The sequence below is a fragment of the Glycine max genome, chromosome 8 (assembly GCF_000004515.6).
Source record: "Glycine max cultivar Williams 82 chromosome 8, Glycine_max_v4.0, whole genome shotgun sequence".
NCBI lineage: Eukaryota > Viridiplantae > Streptophyta > Magnoliopsida > Fabales > Fabaceae > Glycine > Glycine max.
The window spans coordinates 13136534-13151213 of record NC_038244.2 but is presented as its reverse complement, the minus strand read 5'-3'; the positions used below and the strand labels follow the sequence as shown (position 1 = coordinate 13151213).

General features: G+C 33.2%; 2 protein-coding genes across 2 annotated transcripts; one reads left to right on the top strand and one right to left on the bottom strand.

Moving 5' to 3' along the window:
• Positions 1-2549: 2549 nt before the first annotated feature.
• On the top strand, positions 2550-5797 carry NF-YC06 (nuclear factor Y transcription factor family protein). Its single transcript, NM_001362632.1, has 2 exons — positions 2550-2741; positions 4507-5797. Exon 2 carries the CDS (start codon positions 4559-4561, stop codon positions 5372-5374), a length of 816 nt encoding a protein of 271 aa, NP_001349561.1. The 5' UTR covers positions 2550-2741; positions 4507-4558; the 3' UTR covers positions 5375-5797.
• A 1974-nt stretch (positions 5798-7771) lies between these two features.
• On the bottom strand, positions 7772-13465 carry LOC100798597 (DEAD-box ATP-dependent RNA helicase 36). Its single transcript, XM_006585342.4, has 7 exons — positions 12790-13465; positions 11512-11834; positions 10582-10785; positions 10414-10495; positions 9066-9164; positions 8726-8908; positions 7772-8548 (listed from the first exon to the last, which is right to left on the bottom strand). The coding sequence occupies exons 1-7, from the start codon at positions 13414-13416 to the stop codon at positions 8306-8308; spliced, it is 1761 nt and encodes a 586-aa protein (XP_006585405.1). The 5' UTR covers positions 13417-13465; the 3' UTR covers positions 7772-8305.
• Positions 13466-14680: the final 1215 nt, after the last annotated feature.

Sequence of the window (14680 nt, the reverse complement as noted above, 5' to 3'; positions counted from 1 at the left end):
AAAAACTTATAAATTTAAGATAAATTAAATGCTATTAACTAAGTTAACTATATTTTTTACTTCTTATAAATCATTTAATTAATTCTTATAAAAAAAAGACAAGAAATAATACTAAACAATCAAAAGAGAGATGGGTAAAATTGAGAAAAAAGATCTAGGGACATGGGTGGTGGTAGTCACGATCTTCTTCTTGCAATTATTAATCAAAGTCAATGTTTCAAATTACAGACTAGCCATACATATTCACACATAAAAAAAATATAATAACAATTTGTATTAGATTAATTTTTATAAGTATAATTTTTATCTAATAAAAATAAAATTACTAATATAAATATTATAAGTTTACATTAATTATAACAGTAGTATAACATATTATCAAACAATCTTATTAATATAAAAATAATATACATCGGCATATATATCAAATACTAATTAGTCTAATGCATTATATTTATATACAAAGAGTTCAAATACAAATAATAACAAATAATTAAGTGAATGTCCAAAAGAAGTCATGACAAATGAGATATTTATATACTAAGAAACCAATAATACCTAATCGTATCTTTCAAAATCTTATATTAAACATAAAAATGTGATATTTTCGATCAATTTTACTTTCCTGAAAATAAATTTTGATATTTTAAAATAAACGCAACCAAAGTGCAAAACAGTAAAGTGATGTAATTGATTTCATATGTAAATATATTGTTTTCCTAGTAATGCAACCTCTTATTGTGTGTTTGTCACATGTCTATATTTGGTCGGCCAGGACAAGCGATGAGACACAAAAGTTGGGCTGAAAATGTCTCCATGTTAGCTGAAAATGTCTCCATAATAAATTATGGAAAAACTTCCACATCGCATATTAGCTGCAGTAAAGTACTTTAATCATAACATTTCCTTCCTTGCTAGTTGTTACTTTAATAAATTATGTAGTTATTCTTCTCTTAATTATAAATATTTTACTTTAAATCTATTTACCTCATATGGTCAACTTGTAATTTTCATGTGCATTATTATTAGAAATTCTCTCACATGGTTTTTTTAGTACATTAACAGCCTAAATATATGATTTTGGAAAAATCTTTTCATTTCTGCATTATAGACATCACCGTATACCATTTTTATTTTTTATTTTTTATATTTTTTTTCTCAACTAATCACTACATTTAAAATTCGTTTTTATATGTATATGTCTTATAGTAATAATTCATAAAAATATTTTTTTCCTCTTATTTTCTTCATCAATCAATTAAATGTCTAACAATCACATAGATCTCAATCAATCAAATGTCTAACAATCACATAGATCTTGTGTCACCCCCTGTTGCTTATACCTCTTTTATCTTAATTTTTTTTCACTTGCTACCATCCAAACATGATAAAGATAATGGGCGTGTCAAGAGAGAGTCATTGGTCCCCTTGATGGGAAAATAGGTCAACATAATAACAAATTCTGAAATGAATTCCTCAAAACTTGTAAGAACATGTGAGGAGCACTAAACCAATAGACTCTCAATTGATATAATAGAGACAAGAAGATGAAATTTCAAAATATAGATCAGAGAATGTAAAATACTTATCTCTCTCCAAATATCTTTTTTACGACAATTTGAAGTATCGCGTGTGTAGAATCTGTTGTCCAAAAATCAATCCGATCTAACGGTGAATGAATATAAAATTGCAATCTAAAAAATATTCTCTGGTGGGTGTGCAAAAATATACAAAAAACACAATAATTTTCTCTTTTTCTTCTTTCTCTCTCAATTATTTGTGATTATTTTCCCCACTTAAACAAGTCTCTCTCTTTTTGTGTCTAACTCTAACCCCTCTTCATTTAAGTCTTTACTCTAAATAGGAGGAGAGTCCAAAAAACCCAACACCCCTATCTACTCACTCCATAACCTTAAAAATAATATAAAGATGATAAAAACTAAAATGTAGTAAACTTATCCAATCAAAAGAGTAGGCAAGCAAATTGTTGGAACACTTTTTTATGTATCTTTGTAAATTTTTTTTAAAATAAAAATAAAATAAGAGAAAAATAAGAGTTTAAAATCAAATAATAGTGGGTGATAGTTAAGAATAAAATAAGGTATAAATGTATTTAGATCAAAATTTCATATACATTTATATGTATAAAAGATATTTTGAAGTTATATACATAACAAAGAGAAATAAAATATATTTTAAAAATATATAATATCAAATGTAATATTTAAAATTTTTAACAAAAAAGTTATAGGGTAATATTTAAGATTTATTCATATATTCAACTAAATATGGATAACATGTTGCCCAAGGACAAAGGCGAAAAAGGTTGAGTTCCCTCCATGGTCAAATTCCTACAAAGTCCTCCACTTTTTCCCTCATTTCTCAAACCTACCCTCACGCGCATGCGCTGCTGTCGACACCAAGAAACGTCGCAGTCGTCCATACAAACGCTGCAGCAACCACTATCTTCTCACCACGTGGCCCTGAAAATGCCCTTTGAATGTCAGAACTTTCGTCATCCACCACGCGTCGACCCGAGAAAGATGCTCTCAGAAATGCACTCTCTCTCTTTCTCTCTCCAGAACACAACTCAACACACTCTTCAATTTCAAACGCACACTCTTCAACTTCACTGTCCCTCCCTTTTTAATTGAAACCAAAGCAAACCTCGCTTTCTCAGTTTCTCTTTCTTAGGGTTTTCTCCACCGTCCATTGCAAAGTCTTGCGCCCAATTTCCATGGGTAAAATTTCTCTCCCATGATTCACTTCGTTAATGCGTTGTTTGTTTTTGTGAAATGTCTGAGAAAATAAAAGTTGATTCTTTTTTTAATCTGTGTTTTGTTATTATGTGTCAATTTTGTGTTTTTAGTTTTTCAAATGTTTGTTTTGATCGTCTAGGTTTTTGTGGATCTTTATGGAGCAGAGTTATATATTGTTGTATTTTATATCATTTGTCTTCGAAAAAAATTAGTTTTCAGGGAGATTATAGTTTTTTTGTTAATTGCAAGAATTACAGGTTGTCAGTTTTTCTGCAAATGAATTATTATGAATTATGATTACATTCTGTGCATGCATGAGAGGGGTTATTTTTTGCATAGAATTTTATGGATAGGAAGTATCTGTGTTGTCTTGGGAGAGAGGAAGTGAGGAAACTTCTTTGATATCAACTTTGGACTGTTAATTACAATTTGTTTTAAGGAAGGAAATGGGAATAAACTTCAAGATGCTCTGCTTTCTATGTTTATTTATGTTAATCCAGGGGAGAGGTAAAGAAGTCTACTATCTTTTTTAGATTTTGATGTTCTGCAACAGAGCAGGCTTTTGCTTCCTGCTTTTGGTTTCACTTTCAGTTTGGTGAATTAAGGTGAAAAGTAAAATATCATAAAGGATGTTTTCCGACCCTGCATGCATAATGATTTTGTGGTCTCTTTCACTTATTGGAGTTTTCTTTGTTCTCGCTTCTCAAGATTTAAAATGTCTAATCCTGTGAACTGAAAACTCAATAATGACTTGTTTTCTCTTCAATCTTCTATGCTTTCAACTTCTGCTCCTGGGTTTGTTGGACTTGAATTCTGTTACATGCAATTGGAACTCTGTATTTTTTTTTCTGCTGTGTCATGGGCGCATTAATGTTAGCTTTGTTGAAGACAATATGGACTTGTTTTTGCTCTGTATTTTATTATTAATTATTAATATGCCTTCTAAAGTTGGATTCTTGAATCTCTTCATGACTAATTTGGAGCACACGTATTTTTATGAGTTGTCTTTTGTTGTGTGTTATGAATGCCTTTTAATCCGTTTGTTTAGCTAGCTAAATGCTAAAGGTATAGATTTTGGCTCAAGATCCAAGTTAGATGTTAAGGAATGGAAAGATGTGAGCACGTAATTTATTTGTATTATTGTGGTTGTTTCTTAAATTATTTGATTAACTAGTTAGTGTGCCCTTGTTTTTCATGTACTTATGATTGACTTGTTTACAAACATTATGATGGAGGTAAACTTGCTCATTATGACGTGCCTTCTTAAATTTATTTTTGACATCTACATGGTAATCTCCTTTTATTTCGTTTATTTTTTTAATCCATTTCAAGATGTCTCCATATGACTAGTTCAATAAAGTATGCTGATCTCCATAGTTTTTAGACCTGGCATATTTCCTACTACAAATTAGTGGTAGAAAGATTTGGATTTTATTAGCCATTGGTAATTAGTGATTTAGATAAAGTAATTCAAACTTTGTACTACACTGATGTTTTCACTTTATATGCTCTGTATATGAATATACAAAACATATGTCATGGTTTTGGGTAGGTTGGTAAAAGTGGGGTATTAGTAGGTTGAAAGTAGGAAAATATCAAATCTCTAATCTGCTACATGACTACTATTGCTTTCTTATGTAATCCACTGTTTTAATAATTTTTTTGGCCTCTGTAAAAGTCTAGTATCCTTGAAGCTTGAATACCATATGATATGTGTCTTTCTGTCCCTTTTTTTTTATTATTATAGAACTGTAAAGAGAGGATAGTTAGAAGATTAAATCTTAAAGCAGTAAGTCATCATGGATAAATCAGAGCAGACTCAACAGCAGCAGCAGCAACAACAGCATGTGATGGGAGTTGCCGCAGGGGCTAGCCAAATGGCCTATTCTTCTCACTACCCGACTGCTTCCATGGTGGCTTCTGGCACGCCCGCTGTAACTGCTCCTTCCCCAACTCAGGCTCCAGCTGCCTTCTCTAGTTCTGCTCACCAGCTTGCATACCAGCAAGCACAGCATTTCCACCACCAACAGCAGCAACACCAACAACAGCAGCTTCAAATGTTCTGGTCAAACCAAATGCAAGAAATTGAGCAAACAATTGACTTTAAAAACCATAGCCTTCCTCTTGCTCGGATAAAAAAGATAATGAAAGCTGATGAAGATGTCCGGATGATTTCAGCAGAAGCTCCGGTCATATTTGCAAAAGCTTGTGAAATGTTCATATTAGAGTTGACGTTGCGATCTTGGATCCACACAGAAGAGAACAAGAGGAGAACTCTACAAAAGAATGATATAGCAGCTGCTATTTCGAGAAACGATGTTTTTGATTTCTTGGTTGATATTATTCCAAGAGATGAGTTGAAAGAGGAAGGACTTGGAATAACCAAGGCTACTATTCCGTTAGTGGGTTCTCCAGCTGATATGCCATATTACTATGTCCCTCCACAGCATCCTGTTGTAGGACCACCTGGGATGATCATGGGCAAGCCCATTGGCGCTGAGCAAGCAACACTATATTCTACACAGCAGCCTCGACCTCCTGTGGCGTTCATGCCATGGCCTCATACACAACCCCTGCAACAGCAGCCACCCCAACATCAACAAACAGACTCATGATGACTATGCAATTCAATTAGGTTGGAAAGTAGCCTGCACCTTTTGATTATTACAAATTTACTTAATGCCTTTCAGCCAGCTGTAGTTTAGTGTTGTGCATTGAAAAAAAGCAAAAGATTGTTTTGAGGTTTCTTGCACTCATTTATGATTGTATGAGCTCTTGTGATGAGTTACTTTTGGTTGTGTTTACTATTGGTGTAGTGGTTAAATTATTTGGCAGCTGTCCATAACCAGAGAGCGTAGCTGCTTAATTAGGAGGTTTGATATGATGAAATAGTTTGTATTGTTATTGCAGAAGGTAGGTTTAATTCAGTATTCCATTCTACTGCAATGGCTGAATTTATTGCTCATCTGCATAGTACTAGTTGATGTTTTTTCCTGTGACTCGTTATGTGTTAGAGTGCGAAGAAGAATGAGTGTGCCATATTTATTCTTCCCCTGTTCTTGCGCCACACTCTCGGAAAAACAAATGTTTCCGATCATTTCAATTATTTCCAGGAACATCAATATAGTGGTTGATGTTTAATGCTGTCACTGCAAAAAAAAATATGTTTTTTACAGTTGGAAAAAAAAATATTGAGCTGTTCGTGTTTCTTGATTCAAAACCGCATAAATATATGTAGACTAAGTTTTTGGTTAATAAGTTAATAACTGATTTTATCCGAAGACTTATTGTTGCTAGAACTGATTGTAGATAGCCTTGCATGAATATCCATGAAGGAGAAGCTTGGGGACTTCTTTCTGTTTTGAAGTTTGTGAAATCTACAGTTTGAGCTGGATAGTAAAACAGTGGCATGAGATTGGTGGCCCGTAACTCAACCTTTAAGAGGTTTTAGCTGGAGACAACCTAATGGAATAGCTCATGAATTAGAGCTCCATTTATCCTAGTACTTTTAATCATGTTATTTTTTGTATTGAGCATTTAATTTTTAATGAAATGATGAATTTATTTCAGACCACAAAAAAAGTTAATAACTGATTTTACATGAATTATGAGTCTTAAGTAGTTGATAGTGTAATTTTTTTTGTGAAATGTGCTTAATATTTTGTTTTTTTTATGATAATTACATATATCAATTATGATTTCTCAATTATGAGTTGATAGTGTAAATTTTTTGTTATGTTGAAAGTAAATGATAATTAACACATACATATATTTTATGACATTATAAAATAAAAAATAGAAATAATAGAAAAGTAGGGGAAAAGAAAATTAAACTGATTTGGGTTAATTGGATTTGAAACTACACAATTTCATATCCAATGACCAATTTAATTTGACAGTGAAGAGATGAATTATCAGTATTTCTTCCTGCACCTTGTATGTCTTAAGTGTCACTTCTTTTCATTTTAAAAAAGGATAATTTAAAATGAAAATTACATTCTTGATTATTGTTTTTAGAATGAAAAGAGATAACACTTGAGACTTAGGGTACGGAAAGAAACATCCTAAAATTACACTTTATGGTCCACTTTAATATAAAGTCTCAAATTAACTTATATTTTTAATTTAGATCAATGAAATTGATTGATTTCAGAAATTGGGATTCAACTCATAATCCTAAAATGATACATATGTTTATAACCTAAATTATTCTTTACCATTAACCACTTAAAAGTTAGTGTAATGAAAATGATTTTTAACTTAATTGGACCATTCGGTTGAGAAATCGACCAATAAAATGTAAGGCACTCATGCTTTATAGGTTTAGTGTTTGAAGGTTTATGGATCGCACAACAGACAAAACAAAGCAATTGTGCCTTATAGGCTCAATGCTTGAAGGGTTGAAGGGTTGTGAACCTTCAACCAAGAGGTTGACAACACATAAAGATGAGGAAAACAAGGAAGACATGATCATCTGTAAACTAGTGGGAAGTAAATGCTGAGATTCTAGTAGCTTGGAGAGACCAACATTGGAAGGACATTAGACACTTATGCCTTCTTAGTTGACTGAGGCAGCAGATCGAACCACCCTTGGAAACACACTGATAATCATCAATAATATCAAGTGACACTAAGAACCTTTGTGGTGCCCCTCCCCAGACAAATCTTGCTCCACTTTATGACACCCCTTGTCGTTTGAACATGTCAAAAAGGCAAAAGGATGTTCCCATGTTGTGGTACGAATGATTGGTCTAAAAGGTGAAATCACAATATGATGCATAGAGGGGTATTGTCGGAGAACAACCACTATAAAAGGAGGAGGGGGTGCAACCCCCACTCCATATTCTTATATATGATGCATAGAGGGGTATTGTCGTTAAATGGCTTATAAAAATATTTCATGCAATATCTCCTCTATATCTTTCATTATCTGAAGTACTGGGCAATCTTATAATTTTATTGGTACTGCTAACCTGGAATAATTCACTTAACAAGAATGACAATTTTTCAACTATGTAATTTCCAAAGCTAAATTAGCAGTTTAACTAATTGGCTACAAAATCAAAGATTCTCTGACTCACCATTATCCAATGGCTAGGATTGAATGTTTTTGCACGGTTCAAATCCAGTTATTTGGTCCTGTTTTAGGCCTCAAGATCAAACAATCCCCAATAGAAAAAGAGGCCAAAATAAACCCGATACAATCAATATCATATGAAAAAGACATCATACAAAATTCCAGGTGAAAATAATGCCTAGAATTTCCTGATTTAAAACCCCAACCCCTTGTCTCCATTTGACTATTACAACGTATTCAAGTCCTGAGATCTAATGTATTAATCTCACATCTACTCCGACAATCAAAATCTGCCATCCTTGGAAGACGTGAAAACAATAACAAACCATTTTACCAAATCGCTAATATGCTTTAGCTTCTCTCCTCCATCCACTTTAACTTCACTGCATACCTCTCTTCTTCTCTTCAAAAATATGCTTTCTGTACTCAGAAATTATGGTTTAAGTACTAATTCCTTAAATATACTAATTTACTGTCTCTTCTTACTCCTTTTCTTTGGAGTTTCTATATCTGCTAATGCTTCTACTTTCTCTTTTTTCTGTTTTTTCCCTTCATCTGCAAATTCGTTATTTCTTTCTTTTAACTTTTTTTTCTTTGACAAACCTTTCTGTGTTCGCATTTTAAGTTTTTGTATTCCCCCCTCTTCTGCTTTCTCCTCAATGCCATCCTCATCCATCCTCTTCATTTCCGTCACATTCCTAACAGTGAAAACCTACACAATCATCAAAGTAAACAGGTCAATTGGAAATTTTTAAGAATTTGGAAACTACAAAGAGGCTTTAAATAGCTCATAATTGAAAAAGGCCACAATCAAGAAGCACAACAAAATAAAAACCATATACGCAAGTTAATCACTGGCAAAAAACAGAAGTATATGCAGTGCTTCCACCTCATTTTTTTGTTCTTCCCCTTCCTCTGCAAATTCTTTATTTCGTTTTCTCTTTTTACTTCTTTTATTTAACAATCCTTTATCTGCTAGCATTTTCAGCTTCTGTTTTTTCCGCTCTTTAGCTTTCTCTTCAAAGCCATCATCTATCATCTTCATTTCTGCTACGTTCTTAGCACTGAAAACCTACAATACATCACAGTCAAGAAGTCAATTGGAAATTAAAAAGAGAAGCTTTACATAGCTCATAATTGAAAAAAGCCACAATTATTTAGACACACAAAAATTAATTAAACTAAATATACAATTCGATGGAACAAAATGTTACCCAATAAAAACATACCTTTTTCATGAGAGAAAGCACCTCATTTTCTTTGTATTCAATCATTTCAAGTTGCTTCTCAATAAGTGCTTCTATTTCATGAATAAGATCAACATCATTCTGCAAATGACAAATTTAAACAGAGATATAATAAGGAAACTAATGCAATACAAATATCAGAATCCTAAAATGATCTCATTCCATAAACACTGCATCGGCAAACAGCAAAACCACATCAATATACATAGACAATTTACGACAGAGTTTGTAACATCCTACTGATGCTATTAATTATACCTATTTGCAACCAAGGCTATAGTACATGTGATTCCTATGAATATTTTCATACAAAAATATCAAACTTTGGAATTTCAACCTTAACCGAAACCTGAACAATAAGGAGTCTCAATTGAACTTAATAATGACATAAGTCTTGATAGTCTGTTAGGGGAGAGAAACAAATATTATCTGAATATGCTTGAGTGATAATTCCACCCAGCAGAATGGATTTATTTATATTCAGAGTCCATACAAAACTATGCCATACACAAGTACACAACATATAGAGCTATCAAATGTTAAAAATGGTTATACATCAAGATACTCAAGACACCACTTTCACACAAGACAAGCAGGCAACTAATTTTTCTAGAGTTAGCAACATACCCAAACTCAAGTTCAGAAGCCCAGATTTACATTCATATGTCAGGGATCCAGTTTCTACTTAGTTGGATATTAAATTCAATTCATTAGGAATTGAGGGCATTCCCCCAAGATCCATCATCCATGCAGTTTGTATAACTACTGTCCCTATGAATCTCAGGCCCCAAGATCCATGCAATTTGTACAACAGTACTATATCTTAGTTGGATACTTGGATTCATAATCCGCGTGAGCTCAATTTAGATGGCAATGGTCACTGTCAGCATCATCTCTTTCTCTCAGATCAATTGACAAGAGGTGTCCAATTTAGCGAAATGACACCTTTAATAACTTCTACAGATGCAAAAATTTATCAATTCAACTGTTGAATTATATAACTCCATCTATGGTCTAATAGTTGGTCCCAAGCTTGGGCAAAGGAGGAGGGTTGTGGTAGGCCCTCTATCCATGAATCACTCATGAAGGATTACCCAGAAGTAGTGTGTTGTATGGCTCAAGTACAGTGTTAAATGAGCTAGAGCTACCACATCAAAGTGATCAAACACTCACATGCAGTGTTTGTTTAATGAGCAATAGTCCTCACAATTTATTTAACAAAAATTATTTCAAGCATAAATTCTAAGGTACAAACATAATGCATGTAAACTTAGATTCAAATAACAGAGATAATTATATAAGTTTTCATATTAATATAAAATGTGCTAACCTGGGTGACAAGACTCAAAGCCAGTCCCCCTCTACCTGCTCTTGCTGTACGACCTACACGATGAATATAATCTCGTGGAAACCTGCAGATGAATAGTTGCAATTCATGTAATTAAATGCTTCAGATGGCAATTAAGAAAATACAGAAATTGGTCCAAGAAAAAGTAACCTTGGAACATCATAATTGATGACAAGATCAACTGTAGGAATATCCAAACCGCGGCTAGCAACATCAGTTGCTAGCAGTATTGAAACCTTTCCTGATTTAAATTGGTGAAGTGCTTCAAGCCTCTGAGCTTGTGATTTGAATGAATACAGAGCTGCTGCTTCTTGATCAAGCACTTCCAGCATTAAACTTAAACGATGACAATCTCTGCAATTTGGGAACTGTTAGGAACATCTACAAAATATTTAGAAGAGAAAGGCAGTAGTAGGGTAGGATAATTTTTTTATTTTACAGATAATTGTGCAACTTAGCTTTTAGAGATTTTATCATTTTAGGATCCTTGTTCAAAGGGATTTCTTTTGCCTTTATAGTTAGTTAATTGAACCTTTGATTAGGGTTAGAAGTTCAGTACATAACCTAATTCTAAGCATGAATAGGTGTTAGTGCTTTATCTTTGTTTCATGACACGTCAGAATACACCATATAAATTTAATATCCTATTATTCTGTCTATATTCTCACTTTTTCCCTCCTTTCTTATCAAAACCCTATTATTTCAACAGGAACAATATATAAACGAAATCAGTCGCTGTCATTAATCCCAAACTTGGGATGTCAGAATTCAGAGACAAAACAACCTTTCAAAAGAAAGCAGAATAACCAACAAAGTCAATGAAGACATATTTGCCAACAATGCAATAACTAATACGGTCAAATTTCATCGTGCCAATATTAGAATGAGAAGGCGGAAAGTTTTAATAAAATCCTAATCACTTAATGAAGAAAAGTAGTCAAAGGTAAAAACTTGATACTAGATATCAATTTTCAAGACAGAAACCAGCTAATGCAAACTAGAGTATCAAACAAATGAATAATCAGGCAGGATTGTGTAATATATTAGCAGAAAGTAGCAACAAGTCATCTAGAAAGATACCTGCATGTTGAGATAAATACAATGGCAGACCGAATTCCCATATCTTCCATTTTAGCCAAAATATGCATCAAATATACATCCTTCACCTTTTTAGGGATGAATATAGCCTGTTGCTTAAGTGTTTCAACTGTTTTAAAACCTTCATAAGCCTCATAGACATACATCTTATCTTGGTAACGTTCACGCAACTTTTGCAGATTACTTGTAGTTGTTGCAGAAAAGAACAGGTTTTGTCGATTTTCTGGTAAGCACTGAAAGATAAATCTCAATTCCTCCTGAAAACCAACATCCAGGACACGATCTGCTTCATCCAAGACAAGGAACTACAGAAGCAAAGATCAAATATTAATTCAAAGAATGGAATTATGAACACAAATAAAAAGCAATGATTAAGCATACAGCATTAAATATTGAGTACTAATATAGGCAAATAGACTCTAATCAATGGATAGTTTAGTTCCATCTTTGAGACATAGTAGCTTGTTTTTCTCTTTCTAGGAGGAGTTCTTATCCAAAGACAATATAGATCACTCTGGTTGGAAAGCTGCTTCATTTTTTCAGAAGGCCAATATCATAACACTACCATACACTACAATTTCAGAAGGCCAATAGTAAGAGTTTCATGAAATAAAATTTTATAAGTAACTTCACCATAAAAGATAATTTTGATCATCTTCAATCTAACATTTCCAAATTCTCTGCACAGTTCACACACTTCCAGTTCCAGTATAACTTTCCTCCGTTTCATTCAAAAATTTCTCAAATAAACCAAACTTGTGCACGTTTTAAAATGAATTATTTTGAAAAATAACCTTTTTCACTTCATAGCTCACAATCTTTTCATTATATGTGATTGTTAGGGAAACCTTAAATTATGGGAAATAGTCACGTTTCTTTCCAAAAGCTCTAAAAAAAACTAAAGAAAACACATTATTTCTTCAATATAGGCTATAAGTCAAACACATTTTAAGTTTCTTTCATTGTCACTCTAAAATGAATTAATCCAATTACACAAAAAGCATCAATCAATCACCCTCATCACCCCAATCACCACTTACTCAACGTCTCAACTAAAATCATCTGCATTCCCGCTTTAAAACAAGAGCAATAGCAATAACAAAAAATACTGAAAAAAAATACTTCATCTCGATTACTCACCTTAAGACTTAAAGTGTAAGGCATCTAATTAAGAGTGTGTTTGTAGGAAAAACAGTTTATCCCTTAACTAAAATATTTAATTATTAATCCAAACGCACCCTGAATTCAATTATTCATTACCTTAGTTCTGGAGAAAACGGGGGGAATATCAGGGTTATTGCGGAGCAGGGCGTGGATCCTCCCGGGGGTGGCAATGACGAGGTGCGGCCTCGCGGCGAGCTCCTTGGTCTGCCTGAGCATGTCCATGCCCCCGACAACCACCGTGATGCGGAGGTGCACGGCGGAGCCGAGGGCGCGGAACTGCTCGGCGAGCTGGAAGGCGAGCTCGCGCGTGGGCGTCACCACGAGGGCGAACACGCCGAAGGGATGCTCGGCGAGACGGTGCAGGATCGGGAGCGCGAAGGCGGCCGTCTTCCCGCTCCCTGTCTCGTCGATGCCCAGCACGTGCCGGCCCTCCAGCACGCGCGGGATGCACCGCCGCTGCACGGGGCGCGGCCTCCGCATCCCGAGCTCCCGGCACGTCTTCACCGCCCATTCCGCCAGCCCGAGGTCGCCGAACGCCTCCGCGTCGGCGGCAACGGTGGCGGCGGTTTCGACGGAGTGGTCTTCTCGACGCTCACCGTTGGAGGTGGTGGTGATGGGTGTGGTTGAAAGGGGTTTGTGAGTGGCGGTGGTGGTTACGGCGGGTGAAGAAGGGGTTTTGAAGAGAGGGAAATTTGGGTCATGCAAGAGTTGTGGTTGCTCCATTGTGTTCTGAAATCACTAAGCTTCTCTCTTTTCTCTCTAAAATACTCAATAATACCTCTGAGGCAAAAGCTTTTCTATTTTTATTTGTCTTAATTATTAACATGATGCTTAAATTATTTTAAATTATTCAATTGCTCCCTAAATTTTAACAAAAATGATTTTGATTAAGTTTTTAAAAATAAATTAATTTAATCTTTAACTTTTAAAAATATTTAATTTAATTTTTAATTTTTAAAAATAAATTAATTAGATTCTTATATTTTTAAGAGTTTGAGAATTAAATCAAATCATTCGAAATATTTTAAAAATTAAATTTATTAAATTTTAAAAATTTGAGAATAAAATTAAACTTTTTAAAAAATTAAATTATTTAAAATAATCTTGAGAACCAAATTTATAATTAATCCCTTTTATTTATTTATTTTATTTGGGTATGGTTTGCACACTCGGGGGTTGGGCTTTTGTATTCAGAGAGCTCTGCTCGCATTCGGACGTAAGGGTGACGTGTTACTATTGAGCTACTATTCACACTAATAAAATGCTATTTTCACTTCCCAGGTGGATGGGTTTTTATGTAATTTCAAAATTATTCTTTCCATAGAATCATAATTCAATAGTACAAATATATAAAAAAATTATATTTCTGTTTCTTATCTTTTTTTGACCCCACATAAAAAAAAAAAACATTAGTACAGAAATGGTAGGATTTGTAGTGACTTTAATAATTAGACAACTTGGTTGAATTTTTTAATAATTAAGAAATTCAATTACAATTTCAAAATTATTCTTTCCATAGAATCATAATTCAATAGTACAAATATATAACAAAATTATATTTCTGTTTCTTATCTTTTTTTTCACCCCACATAAAAAAAAACACTACTACAGAAATGGTAGGATTTGTAGTGACTTTAATAATTAGACAACTTGATTGAATTTTTTAATAATTAAGAAATTTAATTAAAATTTTAATTACAATGAAAGAATTGATTATGTAATTAAGTCTTTTTTTATGCGTTGAAAAAACTGAGGACTAGCCTTTTGCAAGAGAGAGTTCGGCACAAGAGAGGGGTTTAACCTTTTAAATTTCATAAAAGTTCATAAGAATATTTTACAAAATTTAGTATTAAATTAATTTTACCCAAAAATATATTCTAGATAAATAAGCAAGATTATAATATAAATTATTTTATATATATACATATATATATATATATATATATATATATATATATATATATATAAAAGAATACACCTTTTGAAA

What these genes read in the sequence shown, in the direction of transcription:
- LOC100798597 (XM_006585342.4), bottom strand. Translation starts at nt 13,416, where the DNA reads ATGGAGCAACCACAACTCTTGCATGACCCAAATTTCCCTCTCTTCAAA. An exon ending in TGCTTTCTCTCATGAAAAAG is followed by an intron (nt 8,909 to 9,065) that starts GTATGTTTTTAT and finishes GATGTATTGTAG; the next exon opens with GTTTTCAGTGCTAAGAACGT. An exon ending in GGGAAGAACAAAAAAATGAG is followed by an intron (nt 8,549 to 8,725) that starts GTGGAAGCACTG and finishes ATGATTGTGTAG; the next exon opens with GTTTTCACTGTTAGGAATGT.
- NF-YC06 (NM_001362632.1), top strand. Translation starts at nt 4,559, where the DNA reads ATGGATAAATCAGAGCAGACTCAACAGCAGCAGCAGCAACAACAGCAT.